The 16,546-nt window shown below is 30.8% G+C and overlaps 2 protein-coding genes across 3 annotated transcripts in view; both read right to left on the reverse strand.

The window, feature by feature from the left end:
- Positions 1 to 16,546, reverse strand: part of LOC107371413 (protein O-mannosyl-transferase TMTC3) — a 72,879-nt gene that overhangs the window by 46,279 nt on the left and 10,054 nt on the right. The gene's annotated exons all lie outside the window — the stretch shown is intronic.
- Positions 13,684 to 15,777, reverse strand: LOC107371415 (uncharacterized). 2 transcript variants are annotated; one of them, XM_015939494.3, is made up of 4 exons: positions 14,544 to 15,777; positions 14,309 to 14,380; positions 14,152 to 14,241; positions 13,684 to 13,899 (listed from the first exon to the last, which is right to left on the reverse strand). In XM_015939494.3, exons 1-4 carry the CDS (start codon positions 15,639 to 15,641, stop codon positions 13,801 to 13,803), a joined length of 1,359 nt encoding a protein of 452 aa, XP_015794980.3. In that variant the 5' UTR covers positions 15,642 to 15,777; the 3' UTR covers positions 13,684 to 13,800. The 2 variants fall into 2 exon arrangements, with proteins under 2 accessions (XP_015794980.3, XP_015794979.3); XM_015939493.3 differs by lacking the exon at positions 13,684 to 13,899 and having other exon boundaries at positions 13,929 to 14,241.

Raw genomic sequence — 16,546 nt, forward strand, 5'->3', positions numbered from 1 at the left:
GAATTCAATTTATTTGCTTTGCATCTGTTTTTGATCAATCGTTTATTCAATTATTGTTCATTTTGCTTCTTCGCAAGCAATTAGAACCGATTTTTGGATCGCTCGCTGATATTTTGATCATAATTTATCAACAAGCAAAGGCAAATGATGCGAAAAAACAGCAGAAATATTCGCAAGTTATTTCTTATAAACAAGCAATCAACTTGCTAAGGACTTTTCATTGTTTATATATTTGGGGAAGTTGGTTGTTCTTGATTTACTGTAAAATATTTGTTAGATTAAATAGGAAATTCGATCTTCGATAGCAATAGCTTGAAGGGATTGTGAAGAAAGACTATTTTCCGATCAATTAACCTAATTTCGCACATTGCTCTGTAAGAAAAAAGAAGCAGCATGAAGATCACTAAGAAACTAATTTCTAGTAAAACTTGCAAATCTCAAGTTCGGCTTTCACTTTAAATCTGAATTTTATTCAGGGTTGAATGGTGAACCTTACCATAAACTCAATCTGAATAGTCATTTCAACAGTTTTATAATTTACAAAAGCTGTGTTGTCTAAGACACTGAAGACTTTTTTGTCTTAAATGTGTTCACTCATATTTTCAAATGAAAAATTAAGAATACAGCTTGAACATGGTTGACTTCCAGATACGAAATAAGGCAAAGCACAATAATGCTGAGTTGAATAATCACTTTATTAGCATCTAAATAGTTAAATATTTATTTATTTTTCACTTAAATAAAGAATCGAAATGTTTAAAACATCAATGTCTATGAGATTCTTTTTGACCGCATTTTATTATGACTCTGGTAAATGCAAATGGCCATTAAAACGAACTCTTCATTGAATGAATAGATTGCAAATGTGAAGCTCAGTGATAATACTTCGTATTATGCCAATGCCCTTGAGGATGAGAATGGAAAAGACAAAATAGTTGACTAAGCGATAGTTTCAATGAATCAGTTAGAAACATTTAATTGCCATTTTTGATAGATTAAAGGTTTGAATGAAAGTGAAGGGAAAAGAGAGCAAAAAATGAACAAAGTGAACACAAGTTAACAGGTTATATTAAATAATATTTCAAGTTCCCTAATGATGAATGAAAGGGAATGAGAGAGGAAGAGAAAATGAGAAAAGAACAATTTTGTTGAGTAAAACTCGATTGAGAAATTTGTGTTTAAAAAAAGTCCAAAGAACCATGAATAATCAATAATATCGATTTTCACTCCCAGACTTTACTCCCAATAATAGAAGGAATAAAAGAGAAGCAAAAAACTTGTCTGTCTGACTTTCAATCCTTTATTCCCTTACAAGCTCAATATCAATCATTTTTCATCCGTTCAACATTCTCATTATCATCATCATTTCTCAGAGAGAGAGAGAAAAGAAACGAACGAACGAAGAAAAATGTAAATAATCTTTTTGAGCAAGTTTATTATTCAATTAAAGGACAACAAGTGGAAGCAAAGAGAATGGGGAAAATGAGGGAAAAAAGACTCAATAATGAACAAAATGTTCAATTAGTTTAGATAAATGTTTTTCTTCCTCAAACCCAAGGATTGAAAGTTTTAACTGAAAGCAAATTAAGTGAAAAAATAAATGTTTACATTGGATTTTCAAACATAACAAAAAGTTATTTAATAGCATTTTTCATTCGGCAACATTATCAATATCACATTGAGATTATTCTGGTTCATTCAGCAAACTTCATGCGCAATGTTACAGGTCAAGGTTGTCGGATAACCTTGATTCATTTACAAGCAAAACTTGTCACCATTATTGTTTAATGATAAAGATAATTATTTGATGGTGAAATTTGATGCGAAAATTTTTCTAAAGAAAACAAGAGAAAAAACAATTTCATCAATTTGGCTAATCTTTTGCATTAGCTTACAGCATTTTCAATAACCTCAAGCAATGAAATGATTAATGTAATTTGGTTCACCTTTTTTGTTCCACTGTTTATCAACATAAAAATGAGCTCAAATTTTCATTCATGATACACAAAAGTAGCGACTAAAGCGATTATTGTAAAACAATGAAGATTATTCTTTTCCAGATAATTTTCATGCTAATGAAAATGAAATTTATTCAAAGTAAAACTCTGAATGGAAACACCAAAAGAACGTTTAATGACACAAAATGATAACTTTCACTCCCAGCAATCCCTGTTAATCTACTTTAGAATTTATGATTTTTCCAAAATTTCATCAAATGTTTGAATATTGAAACCTTGAGCAAGAATTTTCATGAATTTTCGGAAAAATAAAATCGAAAAATTCAAAGCTGAAAATTCCATTTCACTCCCTGAACAGAAATATCAACTAAAGATAATGTTAATGAACTAGTGATAAATTTAATTGGGAAAAGTATGAAACGAATGTTTCGATTAAATATGATAATACAGAGTAATTAAGAGATTTAAATGGAAACCTAATGAACTGTAATTTATTCCCATGTCTTTTGGCTTGGAATTGAATCATTTTTCTGTCAACTTTCAAATGGATCACAATTTTCGTTGGTTAAGCAAGCTATAAATTGATGGTTCCAATGGAGTTTTGATAAAGTTGAAGCATTTCTCTTGCTCTCATTTTCTCATAACTTATTCCTAATTTGATACAGAATTAATAAGAATGGATAACAGGGAGGGAAAAGAGGAAAAAAAGTTAAGTCTAATAAATACTGCAAGAGATATAATAATGATAATGTCTGGTAGATATGTTTGTCTTTATAACCCATGGTTGATTAATTGTAGTGCTCTTCAATTAGTGGTTACCCTGGTTTTTATTTTCCTATTTTTTCTCGTTTCTTCCTTTTTTTCTGTTTCTGTTTCTCTCATTGCTGAACAAGAAATTCATCTTGAAAAAGTTGCCAGCAAAAGAAACTGAGAAAGGCAACAAGAAGAAAAAAATAATCTGTCAGTTATTTTTTTCCCTTCCCTTTGCTCCTGTTTTTTTCTTGCACTTTTGCTGTGATGCTTTTTTGCTCCATTCACTTGCTTCTCTGACTTAAGATGAAAATGATTACAACGTAATGTTACCTTTTCTGATGAAGTTTTGTTCTGTTTTTCCTTTCTGGCTAATAATTTTTGACAGATGATTGTCAAAAAAGGTTGAGGTGTGCAAGATTTGGCTTGAAAAATCGTTTGCTATAACAATCAGAGTTTCGGTACTTTCAAAGTTTCACTTGTCGTTTCAAAAACTCGCCTCATTGACGATAAGATTTCAAACAAATTGTTATTACGATCTTTTATTGTGTTGACGTTTTTCTTTCTTTTCAACTCAGTGACTCGAACAAAGTCAAACTCGCAAAACTGTTCGCTTATCATTTGACTGTTGATCGAATGAAAATTTTTAATATTTTCTCGTCGACATTGACATTGAAATTATGAAAATCATGTAAATATCTTTGCATTATTTCGCATTATCATTGTGACAAGAGATTGACTTGATGTTCATTTGGAAAGATTTAAAACCGATTTTTATCGTTTCGAGTCTTTTTAAGCTATTTTTGATTCCATGAGTTTTGGAGTTTGGAGTGAAGATATTTTTTCACTTAATGATTGAAGAGTATTTATTGCTCGGTATAATGAAAAATTATAAAGTCGTCAATTTTGTGTTGCATCAATTGAGGGTTGATAAACCTTTAACGCCTACATCTTGTTATCAGGGATGGTTGATTATCTGGAAACTTCATGATTCTGCTTTTGTTTTACCATTTTTTGTTGGTTTTGTTTTTTTTGCCTTCTTCATTGTACTCTGCAAATGCCCTTGTTTTTTTCATGTTTTGTATTTTCATACCTTAATGATTTATATAAATAGATGATATTATTAGGCATTAGATAGATGAGGTAGGTTATTATGTTATTAATGTTTCAACATTTTGTTTCTGGCTTTGCAAAGTAATGAAAGTGAAATCAGTGGGACATAAAAGCAAAAGAGAGGAAATTATTATAGAGAAAAGATTAAATGATTGAGAATGGTAAAAGTGAAAGAGGGGAAAGAGTAGGAATTGTAGATCATCAAATGATTATTAAGAAGCTTTTCAATTTATCATTCTACTCTTATTAAATTTTAGCCATTTTACCATTAAGCAAATTTGTTAACTAAATCAATTTAACATTTAATATCTTCAAGATAATATACCATTTTAATTCAATACAAATTTGAATATGACTCACAGCACATATTTAAATTTGCCAGTAATTTTTAATGTAAATGATAGCAGTTAACCTTATGTGAACTTAGATGCCTTGAGCCGGATTTGAACCCGAATCACTTTTATCTTGATCCAGTAATGGTTTCCAGTATCCTAACCACTAGACAATGCCGGATTTATCAAGTTTAACTTTAATGAAGTGACTTTTAAGGTTTGGACTTTAAAATGTCCTGAGTATTGAGCGCTCAAGTTTAAGTCTAAAATTAGATTCAATAAAATATTTGGTTGTTACTTGAGCTCTTTGCTCTTTACATGACTGAAGTTTATTCAATATTTTGATCCCACCAGGTATTCATTATAAAGTGCACATTATTTTTTCATACATTTCTGGAGCTGGTAATGGTGGTGTAAATAAAAATTAATGATGTCTTTTCCTTCTGGTCATCACTTTTTTGACAATTTTCTGTCATTCTGGTAGCAACATGAGAGTTAAAAAAGATAATCTTTTTTACCTTCAAACAACAGTTTCTGGCTTTTTTTCTGGAGCAACTTCATTTATTAACTTGAAAAACATTGACTTGATTGTTACGCCTTCTTAACCTTGCCCATCAATGCTACACCTTTTCCTTCACCTCTGTCCTTTTTTTACTTTAACAATATCAATTCTTTCAAATGTAAAAATAGCATCAAATGGTAAAAACTATGGCAGAGAAAAAAAGAAAAATTGTAACCTAAAGTTCAGAAGAAAAGTAGAGCTGAATTTTATCGAGTCCACTATTTCACTCCCAGACAATAAGTCATATTTTTGTGCCATTTTAATCTCATGATTCATGATTCAACCTTTTCTCATTTTTCTCATTTTCATGAGAGAAAAGATTCAGTCTTCATGTCAACTGAATAGTGTTTTTCTCTTCCCTCAACTCATCTTCAAAAAGAAGGGAGAAGAGAAAATGTTAGGAATATCAAAAATTGTTTTCCAATGTGAAAACGGAAAGAGTAAGAGTGAGACATCAAACGATTCAAAAATTTTCTGGGAGTGAGAATTGGCGAAAAAAGTTAAACTGAACGACTGAAAAGGTGGGGATGATGATGAAGCAATAAAATGAAAAAATGTGTAAAAAGAATAAAAAGTTGGCAAAAAGAAGAAAAAGAAATGAAAAAAAGAAAATTTTACAAGTCAACTTTTTCTCTCACAAAATATGATGTTTTATAGAGAAGCAAAAAAAGTATCACAAAACAACATCAATTTATCACTTTAATCTTGCAATAAGTTTATCAAATGAAGGTTCAAGAATCATTGTCATTCCCAGTTATCATTCCCAGCACTTTCCATCATGACAATGAATGATTGGATAAAAGTCAACAAATGACAATTAATGCGAAAACAACAATTAATCAAAAAAGCGAAACTTAATAATTCTGACTGAACAAACATTCGAATTCCAAAAATTCGAAAAATCGAAAATGATGAAGTTTCCTCGAATTTCAATGAAAAATCTGGTTTGGTGAAATTCAGCAAACAACAGAAGATACGAAAACATTAGCATTCAATAAAAAACGAAAAATCGAAATGAAAATTTTGACCAAAAATCGTCAACAATACTTCGAACTCTGGAAATTCGAAAAAATCGAAAATAAGTTGAAGTTCCATGATGGATTTTCTTTGATTTCAATGAACCGTTTTTGTACGTTTCACTCATTTCGGTTGTCAATTGTGAATTGATTGAACCAAATAAGCTAATAAATAAGTTCATCTCTTGTTTACAGTTGAACAAGTAACAAGATATTAAATCAACGTGAATCATGATGATTCTAGAATAATAAATGGACGTGATTTGTCTTGAAGCTTATGTACTTTTTGCCATTCCTTTCATGAGTTGTTCAAATCTTGTTTGATCCCTTTGAAGATGATGAAAGGAGAAGAAGAGAAAAGGATGAAAAAAGAAAAGACACAAAATATCAGATAATTACTGTCAGCCGATAATGCCTTTAGCTCATAACCATAATATTCAATTGTACAATTGGCTGGTAAAAGTCGATGGAAGCAAGACAAAAAGGTTTGGACAGAAGAGATAAAAAATTGAACACTTTTTGCCTTCTCTTCCTTTCGCCAACTCACCTTTATCTGAATCATTAATTAACTGTGCATTGGTAAACAAAAGGATGGAAACAGGGAAATAAAAGATTCAGTTCAATAAAACATGAGTAAATAATGAATCTAATTTTATTATTCACAAAACTTGTTTGATTCATTTGACTAACCTTTTCTCCTTTCCCTTTGTAATTGTTTACACACTTTCAATTATACAATTAATTGTAATTCAAAATGTTTACATTATCAAATTGATGGAACCAGTTGGAACAAGCAAAGTGAGAACAATTTATTAATGATGAAAACTAATTAATTGAAACAAGCGACTTTCAATTGAACTTTTTTTTTCTTCTTTGCATCAACAAAATTTCCATTCCCTTTGTTGTCCAACCAAATCAATTATTATATTCATTTAATTGCGAAAAAAGCATTTCAATTGTTGTCTGCATAATTGACTTCTTTTGCTTGGCTTTGCGCTATTCAGTGTTGATTAATAATCAATTGTTGACTCAATTAGAGTCATTTAGATGAGCAAAATAATTTCATTCATTGGTGAGCAAAGCAAAATGATTGTCGTTCCAAGCAAATGATTGATGAAATGGTTTCATTTGAATCATCAAAACAATCGAAAGTTCATTAAATTTTCCTCTTTTTTTGCTTCTTTGCTAATGATTCTGTATTCATTTGAATTCTTGCTGAAATTATCTTTTGCTTTTCGATTTCAGTCGATAGAATGGAGAAAATTTTTGAAAAGATTTTGCTCAAAGTTGTTCTCTTGCAATCTGTGATTCAAGTTAGCTTTTGATTTAGAGATGAAATTTATCAATATCATGAGTTGCCAACTTTTGTCCAAATCAATGGATCGTTATGGTGATGATTGAAGAGTTGATTAACTTGATTGTCTTGGTTGCGCTAACATGTAATCTTCTTATTCCTTATCGTCTTATATTTTCAACTCAAGATCAGCGGTGAGATAGCAACTAGGAACTATCAGACAGATTGAATAAATTTCCCGATTCTTATTGATATGCCGATTCTGCAAAAAGTTTGGTGTCATTGCATTGGTTTGCTCATGAAGCACAAATATTTAATTTTGAAACTCATAGAAACTAAATCATCTTTAAAACGATAATCCTTTTAAGCTCATCTTTCAAAGCATCTTATGTGAACAAAAAGCTTAGCTAAAAATAAGTATAAATATTCTGATAGCTTCATTGAAGAGTTTGAATATTGCTTTCCAAATGTTCAGCTTATTATCAAAATTCACTGATAACTTGATCAAAATTGGATAAAAGAAATTCCTTAATTGTGAACTTTTCCATAAAACATAATATATCATTAGATGGATAAATCTATCAACAGACTGAAAGCATAAATAACTTTTCCAATCACAAATTAGTTTTCAATGAATAATCAAAAACGAAATTTTGAAAATTTCGAATTTCGATTCTAATTTTTTCGGAAAAATGAAACTGCATTAACATTTAGTGAGGTCAACTTTCTGTGGACAAAAGTATTTCACCTCTTCAAGCTTATTCACTCTGTTGATTCAACCCTTTCCATGTGAATGTCCATTAATTGTCACTCTGCACTTGAAAATGTTGACCTGCAAAGTTGGACACAAAATGGACGAGAAATGTCTTTTTTTATCTGGTGAAGACTATTCTTGATTGCAATATTTTCTGGCACAAAAAAATGTATTCTCATTGAAATGTGATCGATATACCAAAGTGAAACATTTACCAACACATCATCATCATTATCATCTGTACCGCTCAGAACAAGAACCTTCATCATCATCTTCCACTGAACGTTATCCCAGTCACGAGTATAAACCATTAGCTACCAATCATTAAGGTTTTCCTTGTAAAATACTATTTCACCATTAACAACAGATACTGAAGAGAGAAGAAGAAGAAGGAAAAAGCTTTTTTTACTTCTTCTTTTCCTCTTATTGTTATCATATTATCATAAAGTTATCTGAGTGCAAATAATGGTAAACTGGATTGATAATTTTACATTCAATGGTTTCATCCATTTCTACCTGAAAACAGCAACAGAAGAAGAAGAAGAAACATCTTCAATCGTCACTCATATCTGTCTGAACCATGAATTGATAAACTTTCATCAACAAACTGATGTGTTGCACCAATTTGTTCAACAATCAAGTTAACAAATGAAAAGTTTTCCACTGAAAAAAATAATGGTTTCTCTCCATGAGAAAAGCATTCATATTTGGCTTCATTATCAAAATTAGATTCAATATCAGACTTGATTCAAGTTGAATTGCAAATTATTTTTTCACTTTTCTTCTGTTCCATTCAAGACGAAAGGTGAAACAAGAAGAAATGAAAAAGTGGGAAAATAATGAGAAAAAAAAGTTTGATTCAATTATAATAATCTAATTTAATTTGATTTACAAGTTTGAATTTGAAAGAAATTAATTTCAACTGTTCATGTTCATATTTAAATTTACATTTGATTACAATTGTAAGGCAAAGGGGAAAAAAGAAGAAGAGAAGAAAAAAAATGTTCATTTGAAATGCATTTTTGTTCATCAGAAAACAATTTCTGATAACGATAATCATAAGGAATAACCATTATAATATGATATTAAAACCAATGCAATTATAATAATTTACATTTAAATCATTTATTCGGTTTGAAAATGAAGCAAAAATGATTTCAAAATGAAGCAGCAAAAGAAGTGAAATGAATCCATTATTAAATAGATAATAATCAATCTAATGATCAATAACTGGATAATAAAGTTGCTTTAAATTGAAACCTAAAAATCGCTTTTCCATTCAATTTCAAAGACTATTAACTTTTGTTTTCCTTTTGAAAGTTGAACAAAATGGGAAAATGTTGCGATTAAAAGCATTTCCAGTCAACTTTAATTGTAAACCTTTTCATAGTTAATCTGTTGATTATAAACTGGGATGAAAAGTGTTTTCAGTTTAAATCATTAATTTCAATTTTCGCCTCAAAATTAAAATTGCTTTTAATCAACTTTTGAAACTCGGTTGGGTTCAACTTTTGTTAAACTATCGATCGGTTTGTGTAAAAATTTGAGTTTATTTTATCAAAAATTCTGATCAATATTGATTGATTTGATTGCTAATGAGTGTAACTTGATGATAATTTAGAGGAAAAAATGAATTACGATAAAAGAAGAAAATTTATTGCCTTTATCTCTTATTCACTCCCAGAATTAATATTATTTTAACAAGTAAAAGAAAATATAATATTTCATATTTCAAGTTTTCTTGAGAATTGAGATCATGGATGAACTTGATTTTTACAGAGTTTTTTTTCTCGCTTTTGAATACAAATCATTATTGATTTGAAGTTGGAAAGGAAAAGTTATTCACTTTTTTCAGCATTTCTTTGAATTGATCATTATTAGCTGATGATTTTGGCGAGTATCGATAACAATGAAGTCTCTCAAGTATAATTTAAAGTTGAAAAGTTGCAAATTGAAATTGAAGTTTCACATTGAATGGTCAACATTGAATGGACAGTGATGAATGTAAACAGAGAATGAGTTTCGAGTATTTTGCAGATGAAAATATGCTTCGATTACATCAATGGTTGGAAATTTTGTAATGAATGGTTGGATCATTTCTTTTGCTTCTCTTGCTTCTGTTTCTAAAGGTTTTCATATTTATTTTGATGTTCTGGTTTGAGATGAATACCTGCTTTGAATTGTGATGAAGTTTGAATTGAATGGTCCAGAAATGAAGCTTTAAGTTTGTCTGTTCAAGTTGATGCTCTAGTCAACCAAGGTAAATGTTGAAAACTTTTTTTTCTTCTCTCTCTTCAAGGATGAATAAACTCAGAAGACAGAAGAAGAAAAAAAAGAAGACCTGAATTGAGTAGAGCAAAAAGTAATGGTGAGAGGGAAACCAGTCAAGATTGAAGATGATGAGGTTCATGATAAGCTGAATTTAGTCTTGGAAATAAAAGATGGGCAAAGAAAGAAATAAAAATTTCTATTTTGTCTTTTCCAACTTTGAAAAGTGACCAAAATAAGTTAACTAAAAGTCAAGATGATGATGATGGTCATACTGATGGTACATGATCTTCCAGTTTGCATACTTTTTATCCATTCAGTCCTTTATTTACTCAAATGATGGACTTTATTTCAATTGACCTTTCATTGTAAAGCAACAAAACATATCTTATTGTCTTCTTTTTATATCACTTTCAACTATTTAGTCTTTTCCAAGATAATTTTATATCCAAATACAAATGGACAGAGTAAACAAATTGTTATTTACCGAGTAAATTGTGTTCATACAAATTTCCATTATTTACTTATTCCTTTTTTCGTAATGTTTCAAACGATCGAGAATAATTTTTGAGTCCATTTATGAGGAAAAAACTAACAGTTTGGAAGCACCGAATAAAAGATAACGACAAAAAGAATCGAGAAAATCATCATGTTTAAGAGAATTTTTCTGAAAATTCGAAAAAATAAGAAAAATTTATTCGAAATTTTTATTCGACAAATTGGACGATTTGTGAGATCATAAAGTTGAGCCGAATTTCAAGTTTTGATCTCGACTTGAATCAACCATTAGAGATTAGTTTCAAAGGTAAACTTGAATAAAATGTTTTATTGCGTTGGGTTTTTTTATGAGCTAATAATTGTTTTGAAAATTTTAGTTCGAATCATTTTCTTCGAAAAAAGCGATTAAAACGAAGCTGCAAAAACTATTAACGGTTGTAATATGAGATTAATAAACATTGGTTTGCAACTGAAGTTGATCAGGTTTCAATTGTTCAGTTTCATTGAAGAGTTGCATGAAATTAATGCTTTTGAATTGATTATTTGTGTTGATAAAATTTGATATTTTTCTAGTTTTTCAATGAAATTAAATGAAATTAAACTTTGGATTCGTTTTTGTTTCTTTCAGGCAAATTGTGCTCAGATTACCATTCAGTTTAAATGTTTGTTTGGAATCGAAATGATTGTCAATCAATGTTTCATCGAATGTACGGCAATCATGACGATCTCTGGATTCCCTGTCCATTCAATTATTCATTTGTCAACTTGTCATTAAACTCTACCTTTATCACACTCATTTTGTACTGTTATAAGCATTTCTGCACTTTAATGTTTCCTTTTCCTGAATATCATCATTTGGTAAAGTTGGAAAAGGTAAAAAAAGGCAAAAATACATGACTGTTGATGAAGTATTCATGAAACAAAAAGGAAAGGTTATTCATGATGATCAACATGAACATCAGATAGGGAATGGTAAAGAGAAAAAAAAGAGGAGAAAAGAGAAGAAAAAAATGAATCCATTTAATAGCATGAAAATGATGATATTGATTGGAGTGAAGATCCATTAGGGAAGAAAAAAGAAGATGAAAATGGACCATAAATGATGAGGCTTGAACGTGTATGTGTCTGAGTGAAGAAGAGAAGAGAAGAGAAAAAATGGATTCAAGAAGGTCAACATTGGAACATCTTGTGAGTTTCATCTTCATTCTCATCATTCTCATCATTTCCATCATTTTCTCAGCGATACTTTTCAATGTGAAAACACTTTTTTTCAATCAAAGCTCGAAATGAAATTGCCGAGTAAATCAACTTGCATTGAACGCATCATTAAAACCTAAAAGTGTTCATCAAGTCAACGTTCAAATCAAACATTTTTCTTACCTTTTCTTTTAACACAATCAATCAGCCAAGTGTTTACAATTTGCTTGAAGCATTAGGTGAAGGGTCAAGTGTTGATCTGCTTGAAGCAAGTTGATAGCGATTAGTTTGCATCAAGAAGAAGGAGAAAAAATGAGCCAAAATTGAGATGAAAAACAGTGTTTGGTAAAAGCTAATCGATACTAAAAACCTTAATCAGATTAGGCAAGAACCAGAAGCCTTAATTATTATCATCATTCTGTGTGTTTCCATGTACTTCAATTTGTTCATCTTTGAAACACTAAACCATCAATCATTATCCATGAACTTTTTTTTCTCAATCTGCTTCATTCCATCAAAATTTCAACCTTTTCTTTACCTTTTAATAATTCAAACAAATGACTGGCAAGAGTTGACATTTTATTATTGGTAGTGAGATGAACATGATTAAAACATGGAAACATGAGGAAAAGAAAAAAATGTTCTGAGAAACTCTTTTTTTCAGACTCGTTTCATTGCAGGTTTTATCCATTCGTTTGTATCGTTTGATGAAATTAAAGTTTCCGTTTTGTTAAACTATGAAAAAGGTGAAGTTGGATATCATGTAAGAAAAAAAGGTCTTTCAGTTAACCTGATTAAATGAAGCAAGGTCAATCCCTTGTGATATTTCGGGTAACATGGATCATGTGGCAAGTTGAACATAATAAAATAATAAAAATCACTGACAGTTAAAGGTAACACAACAATTGGTAATAATGGCAGTGATTTCAATTATCAATCAATTGGAAGAGGAAGAAACTAGATTTGGAATGAAATTGTAAGAAGTTTTTTTTTGCTTTTTTACACTTGAACGGAAAGTAGAGCAATTTTTTGTCTCAAAATTTCAATATAAATTTGTTGATGCATTCAAATCAAATGCCTTTCAGATTCAACTTTAACTTGCATTTCAACCTTCAAAGATTTTTGACTTTCGAGTTGCATTTAGATTCGAGCTTTAAAGCAATTGAAAAGTTATTCATAAAAAAGAGCTTCTACAAAAAAAAACTTTGTCTCTTCAGAACAGACTTGATATTGATGTTACAGCACTTGATATCACTTTAGTCAGACTGTTATATCAAGCATTAGCCAGCTAATACTGATAAATATTAATAATAATATCAAATTGAGACAGCGTACATCGAATAAAGATTGGACAAACAAATGACCTTGAATGACCTTGTGCTTCGAAATCCAAGTCTTTTCAACAAAAAACCCATTAGCACATTTGGGTTATGCTGTTTGAGTTGTAAATGTACCAGCAACAACTTATCGGTAGGTTGATGGGCTCTCTCAAAACCAATTGATTAACTGAACGGTATGGAAACACACTTTGTTCAGCATGAGTTATGAACGTGTAACAAGCATTGACTGATCTGAAAAATTTGAAATGTCAGTTAGAGGTTGAATAAGTGCCCTTGAATGACCTTGAGCGTTTGAATTTATGGTTCTTCAAGCTTCGGAGGCAGATGGTTGGAATTTTCGGTCTGTAGCATCAACTGTTCGTGAGTTATGACTGCGAACGTGCGTAAAGTGAAGAAACGTCGGTTATTTGGTTGTTGTTCATCGTCATTGGTTGGGCTAAAAGCCTATGTGAACATAGCGAAGGACCGCTTTCTAAATTTTCTGAACATTCGTATCAGATAGAACATCCAAAAACATTTTTTGACGCATTGTTCGAATAGTAATTTAATAATTTCGATAAATGTAAAATTTAAAAATTATCTTTTGTTATTCATTGCTATAATCGAATACATGACTTATAAAATTAAAACTATTGGTATGGCTTATTTGGACAAAAGACCCATCACACCAACAATGCATATAGTTAATATCAAAAGTTCTGGTTCAAGCTGTAATATTTTAGCATTTTGGAATGAATCCATGTTTGTATATTTCTATTGTGAAGGGTCGGAAGTTACAGACTTGTAGCAATAAACTGGTAGCAAACTCAGCCATGAACTATAAGAAAAAAAGATAAGCGTAAAAATGATGAATCGTTATTCGATTGAAAATCAGACAATCAATTATCGTGCATATTGATTTCTGGTTAGAGGCTCTCTATTGAGGTGCAAAAAGATCTTAGCGAATCAACTTTAAAGTACTTTATTGTAGAGTCAAACTTTGCATCTGAACTAGAATAAAGGTAAGATTCAGATCGTGTTCCGAATACACAGACATTTCTCTAGCAGTTTTATCAATCAATAATCTTACTATTACAGCAAAACGTTCCGTCATGGTTGCCAAGTCACCAATTTTGATTCCATTAGTTGGTCCTTGAAGACGCGCGATTATCTCATTAATCTGTTGCTCACGGGAAACAGAGACCGTTAGATGTAAAGACAAGATCAACGAATGACAATTTAATTACCTTGAAATGCGAAGAAACTCTCAATTTAATTCCTCTATTTAGTAGATGGAGTTGATCGTGAATCTTTCTCAACTAAATTGAACATTGAAATGTACAGAAGCAAAAACATGCGAATCAAACTAAATGGTAAGATTATCGTTAATAAGTTCAAAGTTGTTATCGACGAACATAAAATTTTCCTAAGCAATAACTTTTGATCAGTTAACAGTTTTAACCCATCAACTATGCAATTTACCTGATTCATAATATCAGCGCAAAAGTAGATTACCAAAGTTAATCCAATGAAAGTAGATAGACCGAATGCGAGCAAAAAACTGGACAAAAGTTCAGACTGAGATCGTACAACGATACCAGCAAAAACTGAAAAGTTGCTTATCGAAGCGGGTAAAAGGATGATTCCAAATATCAGAGATTTATAGCCTTTAGATAAATAGTCGAGTTTATTGAGATAGGCAATGATTTGCTTATAGACAAAGGTATCATCGTTGAATCCTTCCCAAGTGATTCCGGCTGTTGGAGCACCCGAAGCTCGGACTGTTTGTATTTGAACAACAATGGAGCGAAGTCTAAAAAGAATCAAGTTTACCGTGATAAACTGATAGCCACCAATCGACATTAGAAAAGTGACCAAACTAATGATGGAAAGCAAGGTTGAAGGAAACCAGAAAAGTGTCGACCAAAGGTATTGACTATCGCGATACAATTCAGTTGATTCATGGTAAATGACAAAACTAAAGAAACAAGCGGTAGGAATTGTTAACAGTATAAGTCGATGCCAAAAGTTGGCACAAAATATTGTCACCGAATAAAATATTTTGACCCTATTTTCACTAATCAACTTTACGATGGACATTCTGTTTCTTCGTATTTCATTGTAAACATCAAGATGTTGATTCAGTACACCTTGGGATTCGATTCGTAGATAAGCTTCTTTCAAAAGTGAAAGTGAAATGACGGTAAACAACAAGAAACAGTAAATAGGCCAAGAAGGTTTATAGTCGATGAAAGGATCGGCAAGGAAAACGTGAACCATTCGGTTGGTGGAGAAGAGGCACAGAATGAGGCGAATGGCCAGAGCGAACAATGAAATTCGAATAATGCAGTGCATGTAATGGAATTGAGTGTCGACCTTTAAACGGTACAATTTGTTGCCTGAATTGAATCCATACTTGCATGAGCCGAGTATCATCGTTAGTCGTTCAAAGCGATTGATGGCTTGACAGTAGTCGTGATGTAAACTCTTGTGATAAGGTAAACCTAAAACGATTGTTATTGCTCGGTGTAACTTTTCTCGAAATGCTGAGAAATATTTCAACTTTTCATGGGATTCCATTTGAATCTAAAAACTGGTTAAAGAATCATTTATAGATGAAATGAACAATGAAATCAATTTGATATCAACTCTATCAACCTGAAAGACACTCAATGCATAAAAGTAAATAGACTTTAATGCTCACCTCAAGTTTACCTTTCAGTGTATATACACTTGGAATCAATCAATGACTACAAAAAGTACATGAAATATGCTCAAGGATATTGATTTGTTGAGAAGCCATTAATTTTTTGCCAATTAAATAAATCATCGTCAATACAAAGATTCAATAAGTTGAGGGGAAACTCGATCAAAATTCAATTGATCATTAGAGTTGTTACATTATTAGTATATTGTTGACATCATTAGAGCAATCAAGTCTATACTTTTCATTTATAATTATTTTTTGCAAATAATCTTTGTTTCGAAAAACGTTGAACAATTTTTCATTTTAGTTGTCTAGTCCGATGAGACAAAAAAGCTTTATAAAATGATTCAACTTCAAGTGTTGAGCTTTCAATGCAAGATGAAATGATAGAAACGATTAAAATATTAAAAGTGATAAAATTGATAAAATTCAATATTCAATCGATTCCTGCTGAGATCATATTTTTAGATTTCTTACACGAACATTAATATTGAATATGTTTGATGAATTCATTAGTCAATCTATAATTTTATTACCATGGATTACATCGAGATTGCAAAAGACAGCGCCATCAAAGCGATGATTTGGGCTCATCGTAATGAGCTGGGTTTTGTTTATACTGATATGGATGATAGTAAAAGGTAAAATTGAATTTAGTGTGTTAATGCGTTAATCGAATCTAGACATGGAATATGCATCTTCGATAGAACTTGGATGGAATCTTTTTGTTCGACTGAAAAAATGATGCAATTCAAAAACTCTTTTCTATTATACAGTG

This window comes from Tetranychus urticae, chromosome 2, assembly GCF_039701765.1.
Source record: "Tetranychus urticae isolate SD_2017Ah chromosome 2, NJAU_TeUrti_SD_1.0, whole genome shotgun sequence".
Classification (NCBI taxonomy): Eukaryota; Metazoa; Arthropoda; class Arachnida; order Trombidiformes; family Tetranychidae; genus Tetranychus; species Tetranychus urticae.